General features: G+C 46.3%; 2 protein-coding genes across 2 annotated transcripts in view; one reads left to right on the top strand and one right to left on the bottom strand.

Annotated features, from left to right (window-relative positions):
• The window catches only part of nup133 (nucleoporin 133), a 39,931-nt gene extending 32,410 nt beyond the window's left edge, over positions 1 to 7,521 (bottom strand). Inside the window, exons 1-7 of the mRNA XM_078273416.1 lie at positions 7,252 to 7,521; positions 5,802 to 5,917; positions 3,928 to 4,031; positions 1,916 to 2,149; positions 951 to 1,121; positions 494 to 649; positions 236 to 306 (exon numbers count right to left, since the gene is read on the bottom strand). Of these exons, the coding sequence (XP_078129542.1) occupies positions 236 to 306; positions 494 to 649; positions 951 to 1,121; positions 1,916 to 2,149; positions 3,928 to 4,031; positions 5,802 to 5,917; positions 7,252 to 7,379 (980 nt within the window). The 5' untranslated portion in view covers positions 7,380 to 7,521. The remainder of the gene's footprint in view (positions 1 to 235; positions 307 to 493; positions 650 to 950; positions 1,122 to 1,915; positions 2,150 to 3,927; positions 4,032 to 5,801; positions 5,918 to 7,251) is intronic.
• Positions 7,522 to 7,920: 399 nt separating this feature from the next.
• On the top strand, positions 7,921 to 19,672 carry taf5l (TAF5-like RNA polymerase II, p300/CBP-associated factor (PCAF)-associated factor). Its single transcript, XM_078273427.1, has 6 exons — positions 7,921 to 8,112; positions 8,659 to 8,800; positions 9,902 to 10,006; positions 11,338 to 11,678; positions 12,095 to 12,517; positions 12,803 to 19,672. Exons 2-6 carry the CDS (start codon positions 8,662 to 8,664, stop codon positions 13,598 to 13,600), a joined length of 1,806 nt encoding a protein of 601 aa, XP_078129553.1. The 5' UTR covers positions 7,921 to 8,112; positions 8,659 to 8,661; the 3' UTR covers positions 13,601 to 19,672.
• The last annotated feature ends 707 nt before the right edge of the window (positions 19,673 to 20,379 follow it).

Genomic DNA, 20,379 nt, shown 5'->3' with positions numbered 1-20,379 from the left:
GAATTTTAAGTAATGACAACAAAACCGTCGGCGCGTCCACATGATACAAGCCTTCTGTGATAAGGTAATACAGTTAGAGAGGATTAATATAATGTTCAGGTGGGTAGACTTTTTAAATTTAGAATCCACTGAAGCTTAAAATACGGCAGAGGCAAATTAAGACCTTTTATACTGAGGTGTAAAGCAAGCAGGAAGTCATTCGTGTGTATATAAACACACAGATGAACACACTCACTGGCCGAGCTTCATATCCAGGTAGGTCACCTTCGCTCCCTCCTTCAGCTCCTCGTAGTTGCTTTCTGATCCCTGGCGGGAGACAAATTTTGAGCATGAAGGACATTCACAGTGTTATAAAGAGACCATGGAGCAATATTTCCGGTATTAAATGATAGAAGTTAACTGAGGATTTGATTTAAGAGTGGAGAGAGAGAGAGAGAGAGAGAGAGAGAGAGAGAGAGAGAGAGAGAGACGGGCTGGGGATGGTCGTACTGACCCAGATGGCGTCGCCGATGCTCTCGGTCAGAGCTCTCTGGGCGTCCCAGCTGAGGATCTGCTGCTCCCAGCTGTCGTCCAGCTCCCATTTACTCAGACTGGAGCTGGTCAGCGTGTAGAGGCAGCCGGCTCCGCCCGCCCACAGCACGCTGTGGAGCTGCAGCAGACAAACAGACAACAGGTTCGATCTTTAAACGGTGTGTCAAACAGGCTTTGAGGTGTGTTTTTACTCGCTTGGTGGCTGTGTCACAGGTGATACCCAATCAGCAGCGACGTGTATGTCAACTTGTGGTAATAAGAAGGCAGTGTGCTTGCGCACACAGCAGGGTGTTCAACGGACCCCCGGTTTCAGTTTAAATTATAGGTATTGAGCCATCTGATGCTTCGACAAACCGTACTTAGACCTACGGAACTCCACATGTTTTGTCTTTACAGTCAAATCTGTCAGCGTGACTCACTGTGTCGCTGGCAGGTTGGGAGAGGATGCCGAACAGGGTGGAGACGCGGCGTCCGATGCCGGAGAGCATGCCCTGGCCCTGCTGCAGGGCTCGGTACTGCAGCTTCCCCGAGGAATCTACACTCGCTCTCAACAGCCGACTCTTCTCTGAGGACAAGACGAAGCTTCCACCCTGAGAGAGGAGAGAAAAGTCAGAAGTAAGGCCTCCTGCACACTGCCTGCGTGGCGTGAGCGTGTCAGCTGCGTGGCGCGTCCGTTTTTATTTCGGCTCCCATGTTGACAAGTTAGAGCTTGGACACTGCCTGCGTGACACGCACGTCTCAGGCGCAGCTCGAGCGAGCGTAAAATAAATAAAACACGTGCATGCTAGAAATAGGACCGACGGCTATTTTTCTTGCGACACACAAGCGTGTTGGAAGCGTTTCCAGGCAGAATAGAATAGGAAAAGATGTTTATATGTCATTTAGACACAAATACATATTAATAAATGACATTTTGATGTTTGAAAGTCTCTAGGTTTTGACATAAATGCAGATATAAATGTAATATAAATAATTATCGATTTTCAAATATTGCACCTGTCAATACAGAACGAAATATTCTGGAGCCTATTTTACCGTCAATACTGCCGACGTTGTCTTTGCTGTAATCAAATCAGTATATGTTTATGTTTAACATGAAGTATACTACTGCTTGAGTGCATTTTAGGGGAAATGGGAAACGTACATGTGAACAGACAAGGCTAGCAGCAGCAGCGCCGCGTCAGACACGTTTCTGGTGTGCGAAGACATAGAAAACGCCACGCAGCCGAAACGCCACGCTCACGCCACGCAGACAGTATGCAGGAGCCCTAAAGACAACAGCAGGGATGTTCCTGTCGGTTTGTTTGAGTTGTATCAGGATCGGTTAAGAGGATTTAACTGCAAAGTCATCAAAACAAATCATATTTGCTAAAGATTGACTTACACGGACAGCAACAACAAAGTTGCAGGGGTCTCCCAGGTCCACATCGGTCTCCGTGTAGTTGCCCTCCTGGGCCAGGCTCGGCCACAAGCGAGCCGTTCCCTCCACGGACACCGCCAGGACGGAGATGGACTGTACCGCGGCCGTCTCCAGGGGAGCGGCGGACGACACGGCCACGAGGTCGGCTGCGTAGTTGTACTCACTGCTGGGCAGCTGTAGCTCCTTACACACCGACAGCTGCAGGGAAAACAAACAGAGAGTGGGTCGATTTTAAGACTTAAACGTCTAAAGTAGAGATGTTCCAATACGGCTCCGATACTGCTTAAAACGCTGGTATCAGTATCGCGAAGTACTGGAGTTCATGCACCGATCCGATACCACGTAAGAAAGCCCTAAAGAAAAGCTACGTTAAAGTAGTTTATTTATGTTATTTTTCCGTTATAACTGACTGTCAAACTGGAGAATAAAAGAACGTTCTGGGACGTTTATCGTTTGTGTTTGTTCATGTTTCACAAAGAGTTAAACCTGAGCCAGACCGACAACAAAAATAGAAGTAATATCACATCCATACAGAGATAGTAGTATACAGCTGTTATACATCATATCATCCATACAGGGATAGTAGTATACAGCTGTTATACATCATATCATCTATACAGGGATAGTAGTATACAGCTGTTATACATCATATCATCTATACAGGGATAGTAGTATACAGCTGTTATACATCATATCATCCATACAGGGATAGTAGTATACAGCTGTTATACATCATATCATCTATACAGGGATAGTAGTATACAGCTGTTATACATCATATCATCCATACAGGGATAGTAGTATACAGCTGTTATACACCATATCATCTATACAGGGATAGTAGTATACAGCTGTTATACATCATATCATCCATACAGGGATAGTAGTATACAGCTGTTATACACCATATCATCTATACAGGGATAGTAGTATACAGCTGTTATACATCATATCATCTATACAGGGATAGTAGTATACAGCTGTTAAAACATAATAAAATATATGACACACTGATATCGGCCGATACGCAAGTTCAGGTATCAGGATCGGTATCGGGAAGCAAAAAATGGTATCGGACCATCTTTAGTCTAAAGACTTTGGAGTTTTAAAGGCTTTGTTTGAATCCACCCAAGTCATACAGTAACGCAAACTACGCGATTGAGGCAGCAGTAGAGCAGCAACTCCGGTGTTCCTGCGAGGTAAAATGACGTCAATTTGATGTCAAAGGAGTCCGACGGCTTTGAAGATAGCACACCACGCATCGACTGTACATTAGGGAAGAGTGCTTTAACCTTTACGCTCCTGACAGATGGAACTGGCTGCATTGGGACGTTCGTCATTGGATGATGCTTGAATATGTGTTACGTAGGGACTGCTCTTGTTTTCAGTGGCTCCCTTATTGACTACAGCAGTAATTCTCACTTGTTTTGTTAAAAAACGTACTTGGCAATAAAACCCTTTCTGATTCTGATTGTTGGTGTAGTATTTACATATTGTAATTTGGTTATTGTTTTCTTGATCAGAATATTTATTTGTACCGTAATTTCTTGGGATTGTTTTTATTTGCTGTTTTTAGACGTGTGGTCCTCCATGTTTCCTTCTTCAGGAAGCTACGATACCCGTTAGCAGCGTTAGCAGCAGCTGTGAGTTTATCATGTGACAGAGAAAACGTGAAAGGCGGAGCAGTATGTCCTGTATGTCTCTTACCGGCTAACGTATTTCAAGATGGAGCATGAACATGGAGCGTCTCCCCCAGTTCGTGTGAATACACATGTAACATTTCAAGCCAATAGGAATACTTGGAATTGATGGTGGAGGTAAATATTCATGAAAAAAGGACAAGTTTGTGAACGAGCAACACAGATTGTGATAATGAACTGAACACGTTACACACTGGGCCTTTAATTCTCCGTACTGGAAAGGTGGACGTTGTTTTGCTACTTTGCAGCTTTCAGTTTGTGGATCTTGAACCGTACCTTGGCGACGGCAGTCTGGCAGATCTTCCAGATGATCAGTCTCTCTCCACAAACCATCCAGGCCCAGCCGCTCTCGTTCACCTTCACCGAGATCTGGTCGTCAACTGAAAAGGGACCGACAGACAGAATTGTTCAGTGGCAATAATGTTGATTTTGTAGTGGCGGCCCGCCATGGCATAATGTCTGCTGCCACGGTATCAGAAATAGAGCAGACACACAATGTAGTCGCGGTGGCCTTTTAAATGTTCCTGCCGACATAATGCACCCCAACGTTGGCTGCCGTTCACGTTGCAGTTTAACAACAAGTAGAACTATTCAGAGGTTATTGGACCCGTCCAGTTTAACGCCACATACTGTTGTGTTGACAGAGTTTATTGTCAAAACGTTCGCTTTCTTCCGACTATTAAACCAACAGCTCCACCAAAAAATGTCACCACGGTGTTGTAGGTCTGTCAGCGTTAACGCATAGCATCGCGATGCGATTAAGGGCGAACATAACGCTGCTTTCTTTTTTTTTTTTTTTTAAATCGCATGCGGCATTTATTAATTTATTTTACACTTCACTCTGCTTTGCGTCGTGTCTAACAGGCTACTATTTTGACCCTTTGAAGCACTGTTACTTATCATCAAGCTGCCACTTCATCACATCCTGCTGCTGCAGCATGATGGAGAAAGACAGCAGCAATAACTCTGAATGACGCTTTTTATTTTCCAAAACTCCCGGACGGCTCGTAGACAAGTCAAAGCCATATGCACGTTGTGTAAAGCCGAATTAAAATATCACCGAAGCACGTCAAGCTTGAGCTCCCACCTACGGAGCTAATTAACGTGACTCGGGTTGATGCTAGCCACTCAGGCAAAGCAGTATTTTGGAGAGTGCTACTTGCCGACCTGTGGATGAAACCAAATCCCCAAAAATGACTACAGCTCTTGCGAAACGGGTGGCAACTAACTGCAGACCTGTCAGCATCGTAGAGGACTCGGGTCTTAAAGACGTACTACGGTTGACATGTTCTGACCCGTCTCGTTGCCGTCGAGGGGGACAGTAGTAGTATTATACTGCAGTATAATACTACTGACAGTAGTTTCACGGATACACAGCCTGTACGACACGGAGAAAGCAGCCACACTGGAACTGCTGCAAGGTGCTGCCAACGCTGTCTCATTAACCGGTGATCACTGGACGTCAGTGAGGAATCAACATTATTTAGGAGTTACTAAACATTATGTTGACTCTGGAAAGGATAGGGATGTTTTGTTTTTTAGTTAGGTACTTGGAGGAATTGTGCAATAATGACAGATTCACACACGTTTCTTTTGTTTACAGTAAATAAATAATTACAAATCTTAAAATCAAGTCCATAAAGTCACTTTATTTGCATTCATTTGATTCCCAATCAAGATCCTCTGGTAAGAACTGCTTTCCATTGTTAATATGGACTTAAAAACTGCTCGGAAATGCAAAATAATAGAATTTTAATCATGTGATAAAATATGCGAAATTCAGCGATTAAAAAAAATAATCGTTTGACAGCCCTAATTTTTTGTAAACGCCATTTTGTAGACCTGTTGTAGATGTTAAGCCCTATAGTTCCTCAAAAAATACAGTTCAATCACAACTGAAAATATGCCTCATTGTGTGTGAATAGAAGTGAATAAACATTTTTGTTTGTGTTGCAGTGAAGTGTCAGTCTGCTACATACGTAAAATATTTGACGGGCGGGGTGCGGGACGGGGGGCTTGTTGTTCAAACAGACCTGCCCCCCACTGCTGAAAAAAATCCTAAAGGAAACACTGATTAACAAACCCAGACGGACAGAAAATGACACCAACAGGAACAGAAATTTCCCGATAGGAGACGAGGTTTTCTTTACCGTCAGCCATCGTCAGTGCCTCCATCACTTTGACAGGCAGCGACGAGCCGAAAGTTTGCACGTCATAGTTGAGTGAATCAGCAGCTCCGTGGCTCTGGCCTCTGGTGGGCGTAGACCTGATGGAGAGAGCGAGATTTAGAGTTAAACAGAGTAAGCAAAGAGTCAGGTCCACCCGCTGAATATTCAGCAGCAATTTCTTTTGTGGTGCTGCTGAATTGTAACAAACTACTATCTACTGCTATCCTCCAAAATGATCATACAGTTCAATGAACACCGTTTTTATTCGATTATTTTTGGGCTTTTCCACCTTTAATGAACAGGACAGCTAGGTGAGAAAGGGGAGAGAGAGGGGCGAAGACATGCAGGAAATCGTCACAGGTTGGATTCAAACCCTGGACCTCTGCGTCGAGGCCTAAACCTCTATGTTTATGTGCGCCTGCTCTACCCACTGATCCACCCCGGCCACAAATCAACACCTTTTTAAGACAGTAGGGTTATTATACTATTTTAAGGCTTAGGCGCAACACCCAAGCAGTTTTGGGCAGCACCGTATGAATGTAAAATCAATGTGAGCATCAAAACTAACTGACTTATCTCAGATCTGATGATTCTAGTTGGTCCCCAGTGGACTTCCTTAGCAAGTTTTGGCTGTAAGGAGGTCTCCACTATTTATCTGCTCTAGCGTTTCCAACGTTTTAGAGACAGATATGGTGATAATAATGGTCCAAATTGATGTGAAATTGCAAAAGACTTAGTTGCACCTGACAGTTTCACCAAAAACTGAACATTATAACTTTCCTTGAAGGGAGGCTAGGTGGACCTTATAAACTTATAGTATATATACACAGACACACATGGTGCATTTCACTATCTTTGTGGGGACCCGTCCTTGATATAATGCATTCCCTAGCCCCCTAACCTAAACCATCACAACTAAATGCCTAACTTAACCCTAAAACCAAGTCTTAACCGTCAAACCAAACAGCCCTTTAATGTTGTGGGGTCCAGCATTTTGGCCGCACAAAGCTGTCGGGACCCCACAAGTATATATATATATATATACACACACGAAGAAAAATGGTACAAGGACACAAATGATGCAGTACAATACATACGCAAACTCATGGACCAGTGGCATGCAGCAAGTCTTCACAATATCACTTAATAAGCACAATACTCAGTTCTTAAGGGTATAAGTAGCAACGTACTTTGCAAGTACTCTTGTTTAGCCTCTTTTTGGCAATCCCAAGCTGTTGCAGCCCTCTTACTACCAACCTGTGTGTGTCTAAGGCTACCAAATATGAAAACGAGTAGTCCGCACCTATAGCCTAACACACACACACACACACACACACACACACACACACACACACACACACACAAACAAACAAACAAACAAACAAACAAACAAACAAACAAACGTGTGACACCGGTCAGTGTTTTCACTCGCCTCGCCGACAGAGACGTCCTCCGCGGGGAGAACAGCAGACTTGTGGCCGCACCGGAGACGCTCTTCCTCCCGGTGGTCCTGCCCTGCTGCCTGCGGCCGGAGCTCGGGGCGGAGCGGGGGGTAAACATGCCTGCTGGGGTAACCCGTGCTGCTCAACGGTAGAGAAATATGTAGAAATGTAACCGTGAAAACAATATCACCACCGACAAGCAAGCCACACTGTAAAATCCTCACCAAACAGCGCGCGGTGCAGTCGCTTGAAAAATGCGTCATCAACGGGTGTCCGGAAAGTCCCGCCCTTCGCCAAAACAATTGTATTTATTTATTTTTAAAAATATTTTTATATTATTTTTTACACTTAACAACAAAAACTCTAACTATCTGGACTAATAGACGCATATTATTAATATTATTTTATTACAACAATTATTATGATAATAAAAAGGCACTTATTAGGATACCATTTTAGCTTTTACTTTTTGCATCAGCAGCCGACCGACAGTACATAATACGAACCACTCCCAAAAGTTGATATTTAATTGAAATGATTTACTGTTTGGTTACAGTGTCCAGTTTGGTTCAAATTTCGCCGCGCACGTAAAAGACTTATCCAGACATAGGTAGTAGACCGTCGATAGGTTTACCCTTGTGATGATGAGGGAAAACCAGGATGACGAGTAGATCATCGATAGCTGTTACCCATCAAAGATGTAGCTAGCTAACCGGGGGGCGGAAAACCCGAAAACCACGATGGAGCAACGACAGGCAGCGGATTAGCTCCAGCTGGGAACCGAGTTGAATTAAAACCTCACCAGCTTTTACACAGTAACTGAGTAACGGAGAGCAACAGCACGATATGCAGTGAGTACCGACTTACAACCGGTAACGCTAAGGAAGCGGATCAATCCCGCTAAAAGTTTGGAGCCGCCAGGCCCGCTGCTACTGGCGCTAAGTTAGCCGGTTAGCTCAGTCCAGGAATCCTCCTCTAATGTGGAACACAGCCGGCTTTTAGGCTGGATTAACGCGTTGTGTCAGGCCTCCACGTTAGTTTTACGATAACACATATATTTAAACTGTCAGCAAAGGCGTATTCAGTGGGTTTACTTTAGTAAACACGTTAGCTCGTTTCTTTGCTAGCTAGCTACTAGCTACAGAGAAGATGCTGCGCTCAGGAGGGTAAATGTTGTCATGGAGATGATGAATCGGATTTAAAAGCACTATAACGTGACGCGGGAGACGTACAGCTTCTTTTGCTGTCTTTTGACGACTTAAAAACAGTCAGTTTGGAGTTGGAGTGATTGGTGTTCTTCGTGTGTGACAGTCAGAGAGAGAGAGTGAGTGAGTGTGTGTGATGTGCAGGTGTCTTCTCTGAAAGGTCTCAGGTGTCTGACACTTTTTCTTTTCCAGGTCATGAAGCGTGTTCGCACTGAGCAGATCCAGCATGCCGTGACTCAGTACCTGAAGCGGAGGCAGTATGTGGACACGGATGGCTCCCTGAAAGGAGCCAAGCTCTTCCAGTCAGCGGAGGAGATGGCTGCCAGCCTCACAGGTGAGCACACAGTGAAGATGCTGATATTTGCCTCTACATGTCAGAGGGGAATATTGTACTTTTTTTTTTACTTTGACTCCACTACAGTTATTTAGTAGCAGGGTTTTTCCTGACTCAGAAAGAGCCTTTTAGGGGGGGAGGGATGACTACGCAAGACAGCAAGCATGATCGGTTTGCGTACAGCAAAGGCAATGAGTCTGTGTTACAGACAGACATACAGTTAGCCTAGATCACGTTAACCTGTCGGCCTGGTGCCACTTTTTGTAGTTGCCTAACAACACAGTGAGACTGTGAGGTCTGTTTTTTTTCAACAAAGCCATATTGAACATTGATGCATCTGTTCAATTTCTCTTGAATGCATTTGATAAGATATGTATTATTAAAATGCACTTGATGATAGTGACTCTGATAGTGGCAATATTTCTTTCTTTTTTTTGGGAGGGGCACATGAATGTTGTTGTCCAGGGGCACAGTGAAGTGTTAATCTGGCCCTGATCATCATCATCATCATCTGAAGAATTATCCACAGATTGTAACACAATTAAAATGAATCAGATAAACTCAGAATGTTAACATAAATGGTTCAAAATACATACCTGCAAACTAGTCGCTCTTTGGCGAAAATCACCGGTTTGAACGGGAAAATGTCATCCACGTGAATCGGGTAGATCCGAAGAGTTTTTATTTGGCGCGGGGGGGGGGTCAGAGACCTGTTGCTAATACGGCACCGGTGCCCTAACGACCGTTCTCTACCGGACCGAATAGCGACGTGGATTTCGGTGCCTTATTTAGGTGCCACTTAAATGTTTACGCTTCTCTCTGATGCTCCGAAAACGGACGTTAGAGGGAACTGAAACATCGCCGCACGGGACGCTACTATGTCACCTTTTTCAGCTCTTCTGAGTTTGCAGGTATGAAAATAGCTTCACGCAACCAGCTACATTAAAATGCCGCCCACATTTGAACACATTCCATAATAGTAATAATACACCTTTTGTAATATATTTAACACTGACCGGGGCCATTCTGCATAATTATTATTTTACTTTACACGTACGTGATGGTGTTTGGTTTTTCTCTTCTACCTCCTTCTCTGAGCAGCGCAGACAGAGTCGGGCTGTGCCAACATCGTCTCAGCTGCTCCCTGCCAGTCCGACCCCCAGCAGTACGAGACCCAGTACTCCAGGCTGCGCTCCTTTCTGTCAGGTACCCCATCCACACACCCACCTGCACCGCCCTCACTGCATCCTTATCTGATGGTGTGTGTGTGTGTGTGTGTGTGTGTGTGTGTGTGTGTACACACACAGCTGTGTGTTCACCACATTACCATTTAAGGCTACGTTTACATTGCTACATTTAGGTTTTTAATACTATACTGGGCATGCGCATGCCCCGTGGTAAACAGGAAGCAGCGTGTACACTCCGCCCGTTGCTGGTAGTTGCCATAGTAACGTTAGCAGCTTAGTCTCAGAGAACGAAGCATCATGAACGATAAGACCCAATCAGGCGCCAAAGGTCTCCGTTTGCGCCAGAGCAGGGGGAATGAGAGGGGGAAACACCAGAGCAGGGGGAATGAGAGGGGGGAAACACCAGAGCAGGGGGAATGAGAGGGGCACGCAGACAGGGGGGAATGAGAGGGGGAAACACCAGAGCAGGGGGAATGAGAGGGGGGAACGCCAGAGCAGGGGGAATGAGAGGGGGGACGCCAGAGCAGGGGGAATGAGAGGGGGAAACACCAGAGGAGGGGAATGAGAGGGGGAAACACCAGAGCAGGGGGAATGAGAGGGGGAACGCCAGAGCAGGGGGAATGAGAGGGGGACGCCAGAGCAGGGGGAATGAGAGGGGGGAAACGCCAGAGGAGGGGAATGAGAGGGGGAAACGCCAGAGGAGGGGGAATGAGAGGGAGAAACGCCAGAGCAGGGGGAATGAGAGGAGAAACGCCAGAGCAGGGGGGAATGAGAGGGGGGAAACACCAGAGCAGGGGGAATGAGAGGGAGAAACGCCAGAGCAGGGGGGAATGAGAGGGGGAAACACCAGAGCAGGGGGAATGAGAGGGAGAAACGCCAGAGCAGGGGGAATGAGAGGGAAACACCAGAGCAGGGGGAATGAGAGGGGGGACGCCAGAGCAGGGGGAATGAGAGGGGAACGCCAGAGCAGGGGGAATGAGAGGGGAAACGCCAGAGCAGGGGGAATGAGAGGGGGGACGCCAGAGCAGGGGGAATGAGAGGGGGGGAATGAGGGGGGAACACCAGAACAGGGGGAATGAGAGGGGGGGAATGAGAGGGAGAAACGCCAGAGCAGGGGGAATGAGAGGGAGAAACATTTTAAAGCCCCGTTTTCTACTGAAATAACACAATCGTGTGTGTGTATATATCGAAAATATATATATATATATATATATATATATATATATATATATATATATATATATATATATAGATTTTGTGTTATTTCAGTAGAAGCCCTGATGCTATGTGACCTTGTTTTTAACTACAAACCCTCCCAACACTTTTTTTTTTTATTTCCCCTAAAATCAGAAACCGAAATATCCTGGGCGAAGGAGGTGAGCAGCCTCCTCTACCCGCTCTTCGTCTACCTCCACCTGGACATGGTGCGCTGCGGCCTGAAGGGCGCCGTGGATGGTTTCTACAGCCGTTTCCACGGCGCCTTTCTCCAGGACGGCGAGCAGCGCGCCACCATCGAGCAGCTCCGCCACGTTCTCACCGCGCAGGACGTCGCCGCCAACCCCAAGCTGAGCGCCTTCCTGGAGCACAAGTACGTGGTCCACCTGACGGAGCCGGCCTACAGCTACCTGCTGCGCTACCTGCAGAGCGAGGACAACGGCGCCCTCTGCCGGGCTCTCAGCACACACCTGCAGGTGAGCTCATCAGGGCTCATCAGTTCATAATGGAGGATCATACTTATGCCGAGCCACAGGAGAAGGAATCCTCCTCGCCAAAAAAGTGAAAATTGGAAGACATGTTGTCATAGCTTCTTGATCCATAACGGCTACCGTAGCTGCCAACACGCATTTGAAAAAGCGAGGCGCTAGAGAGCACTATTCGTTTGAATGCAAAATTTCACCGCTAGATGGGAGGAATTCCTACACAGTGGACCTTTTTTTTAAAGACAAAACTTGCTTAGTCCAACTACAATCATAAGATCTGAGAAAGGTCTTTTAGTTTACTTCATTCTTAGGGCTTAGGTGCTGTACCTAATCCTTATAATGGCGAGGAAAACCCTGCTTGTGTATGAATTGTACTGTACAAATAAACTTGCCTTGCTTGCCTGCAGGTGGAGGTCACCGCCTCGAGGCGCACAGACTACCAGCTGTACGGAGCTACCAGCGGGCCGACCGCCGCCCCGAACTCCACCTCCTCCTCGTGGGCGGGAGTGGACGGGTCGGAGGGCGGCGAGGGGGTGGAGGTCCCTGCAGGGATCCCGCAGAGCGAGGCGGCCCTGGAGGTGCTGCAGGACTGCATCAAGAAAGTCCGCGAGGGCCCCCCGACGCTCACCACCGTGTGCTTCTACGCCTTCCACCACACGGAGCAGACGCTGAACACGGCCGAGGTGTCGGCCGACAGCCGGCTGCTGGCCGCCGGCTTCGACAGCTCCACGGTGAAGCTGTGGAGCCTCCGGGCCAGGAAGCTGAAGGCCAAACCGCATCGGGCCGACGTGTCGCTCATCCACCTGGCCTGCGACGTACTGGAGGAGGAAGTGAGTTGACCGAAGGGATACATATCTTTAGGGCTGTCCCGTCTGAGTCGAGGAATCGGTCATTTTGGTCTCATTAGACTAAGATGTCTTTTTTGATTGGTCTTTGTTTTGTTCTTTTTCATGCTGAAGGATTTTCTTATATCACTAATAATTAACACCGTTAACACTTTTTGAAACTATTTCAGCTTGTGTAGGCCTGTCGGTGCTTTCTGAACATATTGAACACACTTAATTTTCATACCGTTAGATCTCTAGTCAGCTATCACCCCGTTGTTTCTCCCTCAGGCTGATGAAGAGGACGCCTCCGGCAGCGAGATCAAGACGCTGCGAGCCCACAGCGGCCCGGTGTTTCGCACCGCCTTCCTGACGGACAGCTCGGGCCTGCTCTCCTGCTCCGAGGACACCACCATCCGCTACTGGGACCTGGGCAGCTTCGCCAACACGGCGCTGTACCGGGGCCACGCCTACCCGGTGTGGGACGTGGACGTCAGCCCATGCAGCCTCTACTTCGCCAGCGGCTCGCACGACCGCACCGCCCGCCTCTGGACCTTCTCTCGCACCTACCCGCTGCGGCTCTACGCCGGGCACCTCGCCGACGTCGACTGCGTCAAGTTCCACCCAAACTCCAACTACCTGGCCACCGGCTCCACGGACAAGACTGTCCGTCTGTGGAGCACCCAGCAGGGGGCATCTGTTCGCCTCTTCACCGGCCACCGCGGCCCGGTGCTGTCCCTCGCTTTCTCCCCCAACGGGAAGTACTTGGCGTCGGCCGGCGAGGACCAGAGGGTGAAGCTGTGGGACCTGGCGTCAGGGGCGTTGTTCAAAGACCTGCGCGGACACACGGACAGCGTCACCAGCCTGTCCTTTAGCCCCGACAGCAGCCTGGTGGCGTCGTCATCTATAGACAACTCGGTGCGGGTGTGGGACATCCGGAACTCCCACGGCGGGACGTCGGCCGACGGATCGTCCGGCGAACTGGTGGGACTGTACACGGGGAACACCAGCAACGTGCTCAATGTGCAGTTCATGGCCTGTAACCTACTGCTGGTGACGGGGACCGCACAGGAGAAAGCAGAACCGTAGCCACGGCTGTCTGGGTGGGTTTTTTGTTTTTGTGTTCGGGAGAAAAGCTCAAATATCTCCAGAATAGGGCTGCACGGTATGAGGAAAATGTGTGAGGAAAACACACACACACACACGCACACAGGCTGATAAATAGGATTTCGAAAGGAAGAATCAGAATTGTTAAAATCCAAACGATGCCCAACCCTACTGATGAATAGCGCGTTAACGATATTACGTGCGATAATTACGGATATTAAAATGTTCTCAGTTCTGCTGCTTTCAGTATTCTGCTAAAATACGACAAACTGCTTGTTGAATTCAAAACAAATGAAAGTAAATCATTTCCAGCGTTCTTTCATTAGACCAACTGAACACTGAATCTCATATAAAGGGCACCACTAAAAGTGACATTATGAAGGGATTCAGCTGATATTTTCTTTCAACTAACAATGTCAGTGTCTTCCGCGATATGTCGCAGCCTTTCGCAATATTATTATTATTAGGGATGCACCGAATCCGACCATTTTTGGGGTTCCGCCAAATACCCAGTCCACAGGTTAAGATTTTGCCGAAACCGAATAGCCCATTAACGCAGTAAACCCATTAATGAAGGAAACGACGTCCACAGCCGTGTATTTTTCATTGTTTAGGGTCCTCGCCACCACCAGACTAATCAGCATTGCAGATTGAACATGTAGCTGGACTTGAATGGCCTCCTTTTGACTGAAAGTACTGCCAAACAACACTTTTTCTGCTCACCAGTTCCATTTCCACTTCCTCTCAGCCTGCTGCATTGAACGCTCCACCTACGTAAACACCTTCCCGTAATCAACGGCGCCGTCATCGCGTCGACCAGCGTAGCGCGCGGAGTGCAAGCGTAGGGGTCGGTTCAGTGGGAAAACGTTCTACGGTTCGGCAGAAACCGAAAAGCTCAATATTTGGCCGAATCAGAAGCCTGGAGTCCTGGATTCGTTGCATCCCTAATTATTATTGCGCAGTTGATATTGCGATGACGATTAAAAAAAGCCGATATATTGTGCAGCCCTACTCCAGATGTTTGTTTGAAGTTGCGTTTTTTTTTTGTTTTTCTCTGAGCCAGCCACTGAGAGGTGAGATCTCACCACCTGCACACGAGTTTCTCTCTCAAAACAGAAGCAAAGATAAGCGTCTATTAGCAATCCACAAAGTCTCATCCTTCTAAAACTGTCTTAGATATTTACATATAGGTCAATTATAATTTTTCCTTGGTTGTGTTTTACTAATTACCAAAGCGTCTTGCCTAAATATCAGTATTAAATACTCCAGGGCTGCAACTAAAGATTGTTTTGGTCTATAAACTGTCAGAAAATGGTGAAAAAAGCCCAAGATGACGTCCTCGGATGCCTCGTTTTGTTCACAACTCGAAGCTAGTCAGTCTTCAGGAGTGGAGAAACTAGAAAAGATTCACGTTTAACGAGCTGCAATCAGAGAAAGTCACGGACAACTAATTGGTTCTTCCTCCGTGTAAAGTTACTCTGCCGTCATGCACCGTTTCATGATTTATCAAAGCAGCATATAAAATGTGACTGTTTGGAAAATACACTTCCTGTTAAATGGAAATAAAAAGTTGGAAATGGCAGACATCACCCCTAGATTTCACCAGGCACGTTTAGGGCTGGGCATCGTTTGGATTTTAACGATTCTGATTCCGATTCCGGTTCTTCCTTCCGATTCCGGTTCTTACTGATTCTTGATTCCGATTCTTTGAGGGCTGGAGGTGGAACAGGTCACATGCCTATTTTATTTACAAATAAGAGGAACGTTTTATTTTGATTCAATGGTGGGGTTGCAGTTTTTACAGCTTTTTCAACGTAAAACAAAGCCACACTAGAGCGCCGCTTACTGAGCTCCAAGGCTGCAACACAACAAGCGCCTGGTCGCTTGTTGTGTTGCAGCCACAACAAACAACAAGCGCCTGGCCGCTACAGAAACCAAAACTTGCGCATGTTACATTGGGAAGCGATGATCGGATTTGAAACCAAATCCTCCAAACGATTCCAATAATCCCACTGGAATCGTAATTTTTGAAACGAGTGGGTTCTCGACGCCCAGCCCTAGCGATAGATGGTCGGCATATCAAGTTCTACTTACTCATCCAGCGAACACGCCAACATCTCATTAGAGGCGTGTTCACAAGCTCACATCGTCTGTGCGTGCGTGCGTGTTGTGTACAGGCAGCACATTCAGCCCATGGCCAGGCATGTGTGAGCACAGAGCCACATACGCTGCAGTGAGAGCCAAGACGATGCTTGCGAATCCAGCGCGTCCCAGAAGCGTCTCTCCGCTCCATTATAAAACACGCCCCAGGTCTGTTTCTGACGGAGCCCGCGAGGGCGTTCAACAGGCCGTGCAGGGAGTGGAACGGCTAAAGCATCCTGTCAATATTTCAAAATAAAACTCCCTGTGAAGAATCCCATCACTTCCCAATTTCAACAGCTTAAACACAGTCGCACAGCTTAGAATCTGTGTTGATCATAACTGGACTAAATGGAAGAAACCACTTGACTACTGGGATGTAGACGGCTTACTTTCATAGGAGATGCACACATCTGCAGAAAAAATTACCAAACCAATGAAAACCTGAGATTCGGGCACGCGTCTGAGACGCTCCCGGTGTGGTACGACGCGTGACGGGCGTCAACACAAACCCACGGCGCCTGGGGATGTATTCCAGGGTCAGTTTTATCCAAATTAGGAAACGATAATGTTTCATATTCTGAACGGAGGAAATACGGAAACAGAAGTTAAAAGGTTTTGTCGCACCGATGAGTATTAAGAGGATAAACTGTTCGCTGGTGTGGAGAATATTGGGAGTAGCCTCTGCAGTAAAGCGGTACACAGCGTTACACCTTCTTCATGTGGAAAGAACAGTCTGACATTTAGAGAAGCACATACGTTGAGCTGTTTCACCCAAAAGTCATTTCGATCTCTGTGCATCCAGTACGGAGAGAGCCAGGAAATGTTTCGCCTAGCTTAGCACAAATACTGGAAGCAGGGGAAAAATACCCCAACTTCAATCCAAAAAGTACACATATATAGGGTCGGGTATCGTTTAGATTTTTACGATGCCGATGCCGATGCCGGTACTTTAAAAGCGATTCAGATTCCTAAACCGATTCTTGAAGAACTAAAAAAAAAAAATCAAAGAAAGGCTCTTTTATAGATGTGGTAGCCGTGAAATGCTTTTACGTCCGTTTTGGGGAGCCCAGAGGGGAGATATGGCATTTTAAAAGTAGCTTACGTTTACGGTAGCTAGCTAACGGTAGACGACGGAGAGAGTGAGATATTTGTACGTCCGTTTCGGAGCGACAGAGGGGAAATATTTCAGTCGACGCATTAAGTGGAACCGAAATGAGGAACCGAAATTTGTGCTGTAATCCAGTCAGAAACAAAAATATTTGTTAAAGGCAAAATATGTGTCTAACCGTTCTAAAGTATCGTGGAGCTGCAGAGACGTCCCGGCCTACAGATCCCATCCTACAGACTAAAGAAAAAGGTCTTTGTTTGGTACAGATCCTCGCAAAAAATCCCACTTCAGTCAACAACTTTTTCATATTTTTCAATGAAAATGAGAATGATACAAAAAACGATCATTAACTCCAATATCGTGAATCATATCTCAATCACAATATCAGTCAAAATAATCCCGATTAGATATTTTCCTCATGTCGTGCGGCCCTAATACGCACACCTTTCAACGACTCTGAAAGCATCTTCTTTCCATCCTGTTCCCGTGTTGTGTAGCTCGTCTAAACGTGTGTAGGATCGTTTCAGTACTAAAGTAGTCAAACCTTATTTGGGTACTTCACTTTGAGGAACGTTAACGTGGTTGTTCTTTAAACACGAGCAGACGTTGAAGAACTGAGAGGCCTAAATAAAAACTCAACATTTGAAATTCAGTCTGAAGTCGGCACGATTACAAATCTGACCAGACATTTTCACGATGGCTTCGGCCGCTCGACAGTTTTTGATACTTGGTGCTACAGACACTTTAAAGCTTTAGCGCGTAGCTTTTTGATATTAATGAACGTTAACGTTACATTCAAGCCGTTGCCAAATGAGTTGCTCCAAAGCTAATTAAGACTATCAGCTCCACACAGCTCTCTCTGGATGTCTCAGTATGACTATGTTCAGAGGATTGTGGCGTCCGGTGACTTTAACGCGCAGAAACTCGAGTAGATAATGACCTCTTCTGAAGAGTCCATGTTTTTTTAATCCTCCGTGTCCTCCTTGGCTACTAGCAGCTGTGTGGAGGAGGGTTGGGGGTGCGCGGTTACTGAAGGCTTGTTTTATAGTCCTCATGGGGGCGACAGAAACTACGCACTACAGCTTTAAAGTTGGTATCAAAAAATAGATGCAGAGAGCCGAATGTTCAAGGATGTTTATGAGAAATGGTTCGTTAAAGGCCTCAAAACATAAATATTGAATAAACAACGCGATAAGATTGTTTTTGTCCGTCACTTTCTGTTCCAAACCTATAGCTTTTAGTCGGTATATTGAGGCGCTTTTCCATCACACGGTGCCTGCTCGCCTCGACTCTACTCTCCTTTTTTGGTTTTCCATTACGAAAAAAAGTCCCTGGTATCTGCTAACGGGTACTTTTTTTTTAGTACCACCTCAGTCGAGGTTCCCAGCGAGCAGAGGCGATACCAAAAGGTGACGTGAAAGCGACAGACGGGGGTGTCCTGAACAAACCCGCTATTTTTTCAAGCGACTGCACCGCGCGCTGTTTGGTGAGGATTTTGCAGTGTGGCTTGCTTGTCGGTGGTGATATTGTTTTCACGGTTACATTTCTACATATTTCTCTACCGTTGAGCAGCACGGATTACCCCAGCAGGCATGTTTACCCCCCGCTCCGCCCCGAGCTCCGGCCGCAGGCAGCAGGGCAGGACCACCGGGAGGAAGAGCGTCTCCGGTGCGGCCACAAGTCTGCTGTTCTCCCCGCGGAGGACGTCTCTGTCGGCGAGGCGAGTGAAAACACTGACCGGTGTCACACGTTAGTGTGTGTGTGTGTGTGTGTGTGTGTAGGTCAGGTCAGGTCAGGTCACGTCAGGGCTTTACTGCGGCGCCCCTATGACGACCAGCCACGCTGAGGCGGTACTGAAATCTGCAATGAAAAACGGACGCACAGTGCGTCGAGGCGAGTCGAGCAGGTACCATGTAATGGGGGAAAACCCGCCTTTAGTTACAAATATGACTTTAAATTAGGTTTTTCTTACTTCTGGAACAGAAACCAGTCCTAGTTCTGGACTCATCTGACTCTGGGTAAGACAGCAGAACATAAGAAATATTCTCTAACTATTGCTCTCTTTGTTTGACCTGCCCCTTTAGTACTTTATCATCAGCTTCCTTTCTTTAGGATTTGAAATAGATTTACCAAGTAAAACAAAACGACAGTTTTCACTCTGTCGGTCCGTTGCACAGACGGACAAAATGAGCCTGATACTCAGCGACGTGCAGCTTCAACTCCGTTGGCTATTGTTGCACAAATTCACATTTACAGGAAGAAAACTTTTTCACAAATGAAGGAAATGTGCTTCCCATCGATGCTCGTGGAGTTTAGAGACTGTGTTCAGAGGTTTTCAAGGGTCTCAGCTGTCGAAAGTTGCGCATGCGAGCAACTTTAATAAACACTAGAACAGGAAGTGGTCGTGCTTCTCTCTTGGTTTTTGACTCCGAGTCGGCCTACTGTACGTTTTGTTAAAGAAATTGTAAATAGCCTTGTGGAGGAAATTTCTAAGAATCAAAGGCTGTATTTTTCGCACTATTCTGCGTGTAAAAGTGTAAATAAACCGTATTTTTGTAATATTTCGGCTACCAAGAGTCGCCGTCCAGGTTGTGCTTAACTTAACGAGGGCTAAAACAAAAAAAGACTGATTTTATATTTTTGTTTTCATACATTCAAAGTGTGATTTGTATTATTTTTTTGTTGTTTTGAATATTTCATTCATTAATTCAGCCTGGAAGATGTTCTTTATGTTTGTCAGTACACTTTTGTTCCATCCTGTTGCCCTAAAACAAGGAATAAATAACAGAATTTATTTGAACTAATGCTGCAGTAAGTTCCTTTTCTTTTCTTTCTCTTGTCACTTGTTATCCTGCTGCTTTCAGTCTCTTGTGTTATGTGTGTGATTCAGCTTTATGTTCAGTAAAAACACCCTGAGGCACCGGACTGGATGGACAGGAGACACACACACACACACACACACACACACACACACACACACACACACACAATTTACAGTCCTTCCAGTATAATGCGGAGTTTTTTTGTGATTGTTTTGGGCAAAAATCCGTGATTATGCGTCACGTTTTCTTAAAAACTGCGATGAGATTGCGGGAACTTGCAAAAACTGTGGTTTCATCGCGGGGTTTGCAGCTTCTCGATGATGTTCACGTCGCGTAACTACATCACTTAATAACGATCTCATGGCAGCAGGGGAAAACGGCTGCTCTTGTGTGAAGTAAACGCAACATTTTTCTACTTTCTGCTAAGATATATGTGATTTTTTTTGCAACGAAAATGCGGGGATTATGAAATCATGGAAGCCCCGCATATTTTGCGCGGAAATCAGCAATTTATGCGGCGAAAGTGCGGCATAATTGGCTGATTATGCGTTGAATTATGCGATCGCATGATCACGTTTCTCTGGAGGGACTGAGTTTAAATGTGGGGTACTCTGGTTATAAAGTCATATCAGTCTTATTTTTTTTTTTAAAAGTCCAGGAACAGACTCATCCTTAAACTTAATTTCACA

The sequence above is a fragment of the Sander vitreus genome, chromosome 2, assembly GCF_031162955.1.
Source record: "Sander vitreus isolate 19-12246 chromosome 2, sanVit1, whole genome shotgun sequence".
Lineage (NCBI taxonomy): Eukaryota > Metazoa > Chordata > Actinopteri > Perciformes > Percidae > Sander > Sander vitreus.
This window is presented reverse-complemented; position numbering and strand designations above follow the sequence as displayed.

What these genes read in the sequence shown, in the direction of transcription:
- taf5l (XM_078273427.1), top strand. Translation starts at nt 8,662, where the DNA reads ATGAAGCGTGTTCGCACTGAGCAGATCCAGCATGCCGTGACTCAGTAC. An exon ending in GCTGCGCTCCTTTCTGTCAG is followed by an intron (nt 10,007 to 11,337) that starts GTACCCCATCCA and finishes CCCTAAAATCAG; the next exon opens with AAACCGAAATATCCTGGGCG. An exon ending in CTCTCAGCACACACCTGCAG is followed by an intron (nt 11,679 to 12,094) that starts GTGAGCTCATCA and finishes GCTTGCCTGCAG; the next exon opens with GTGGAGGTCACCGCCTCGAG.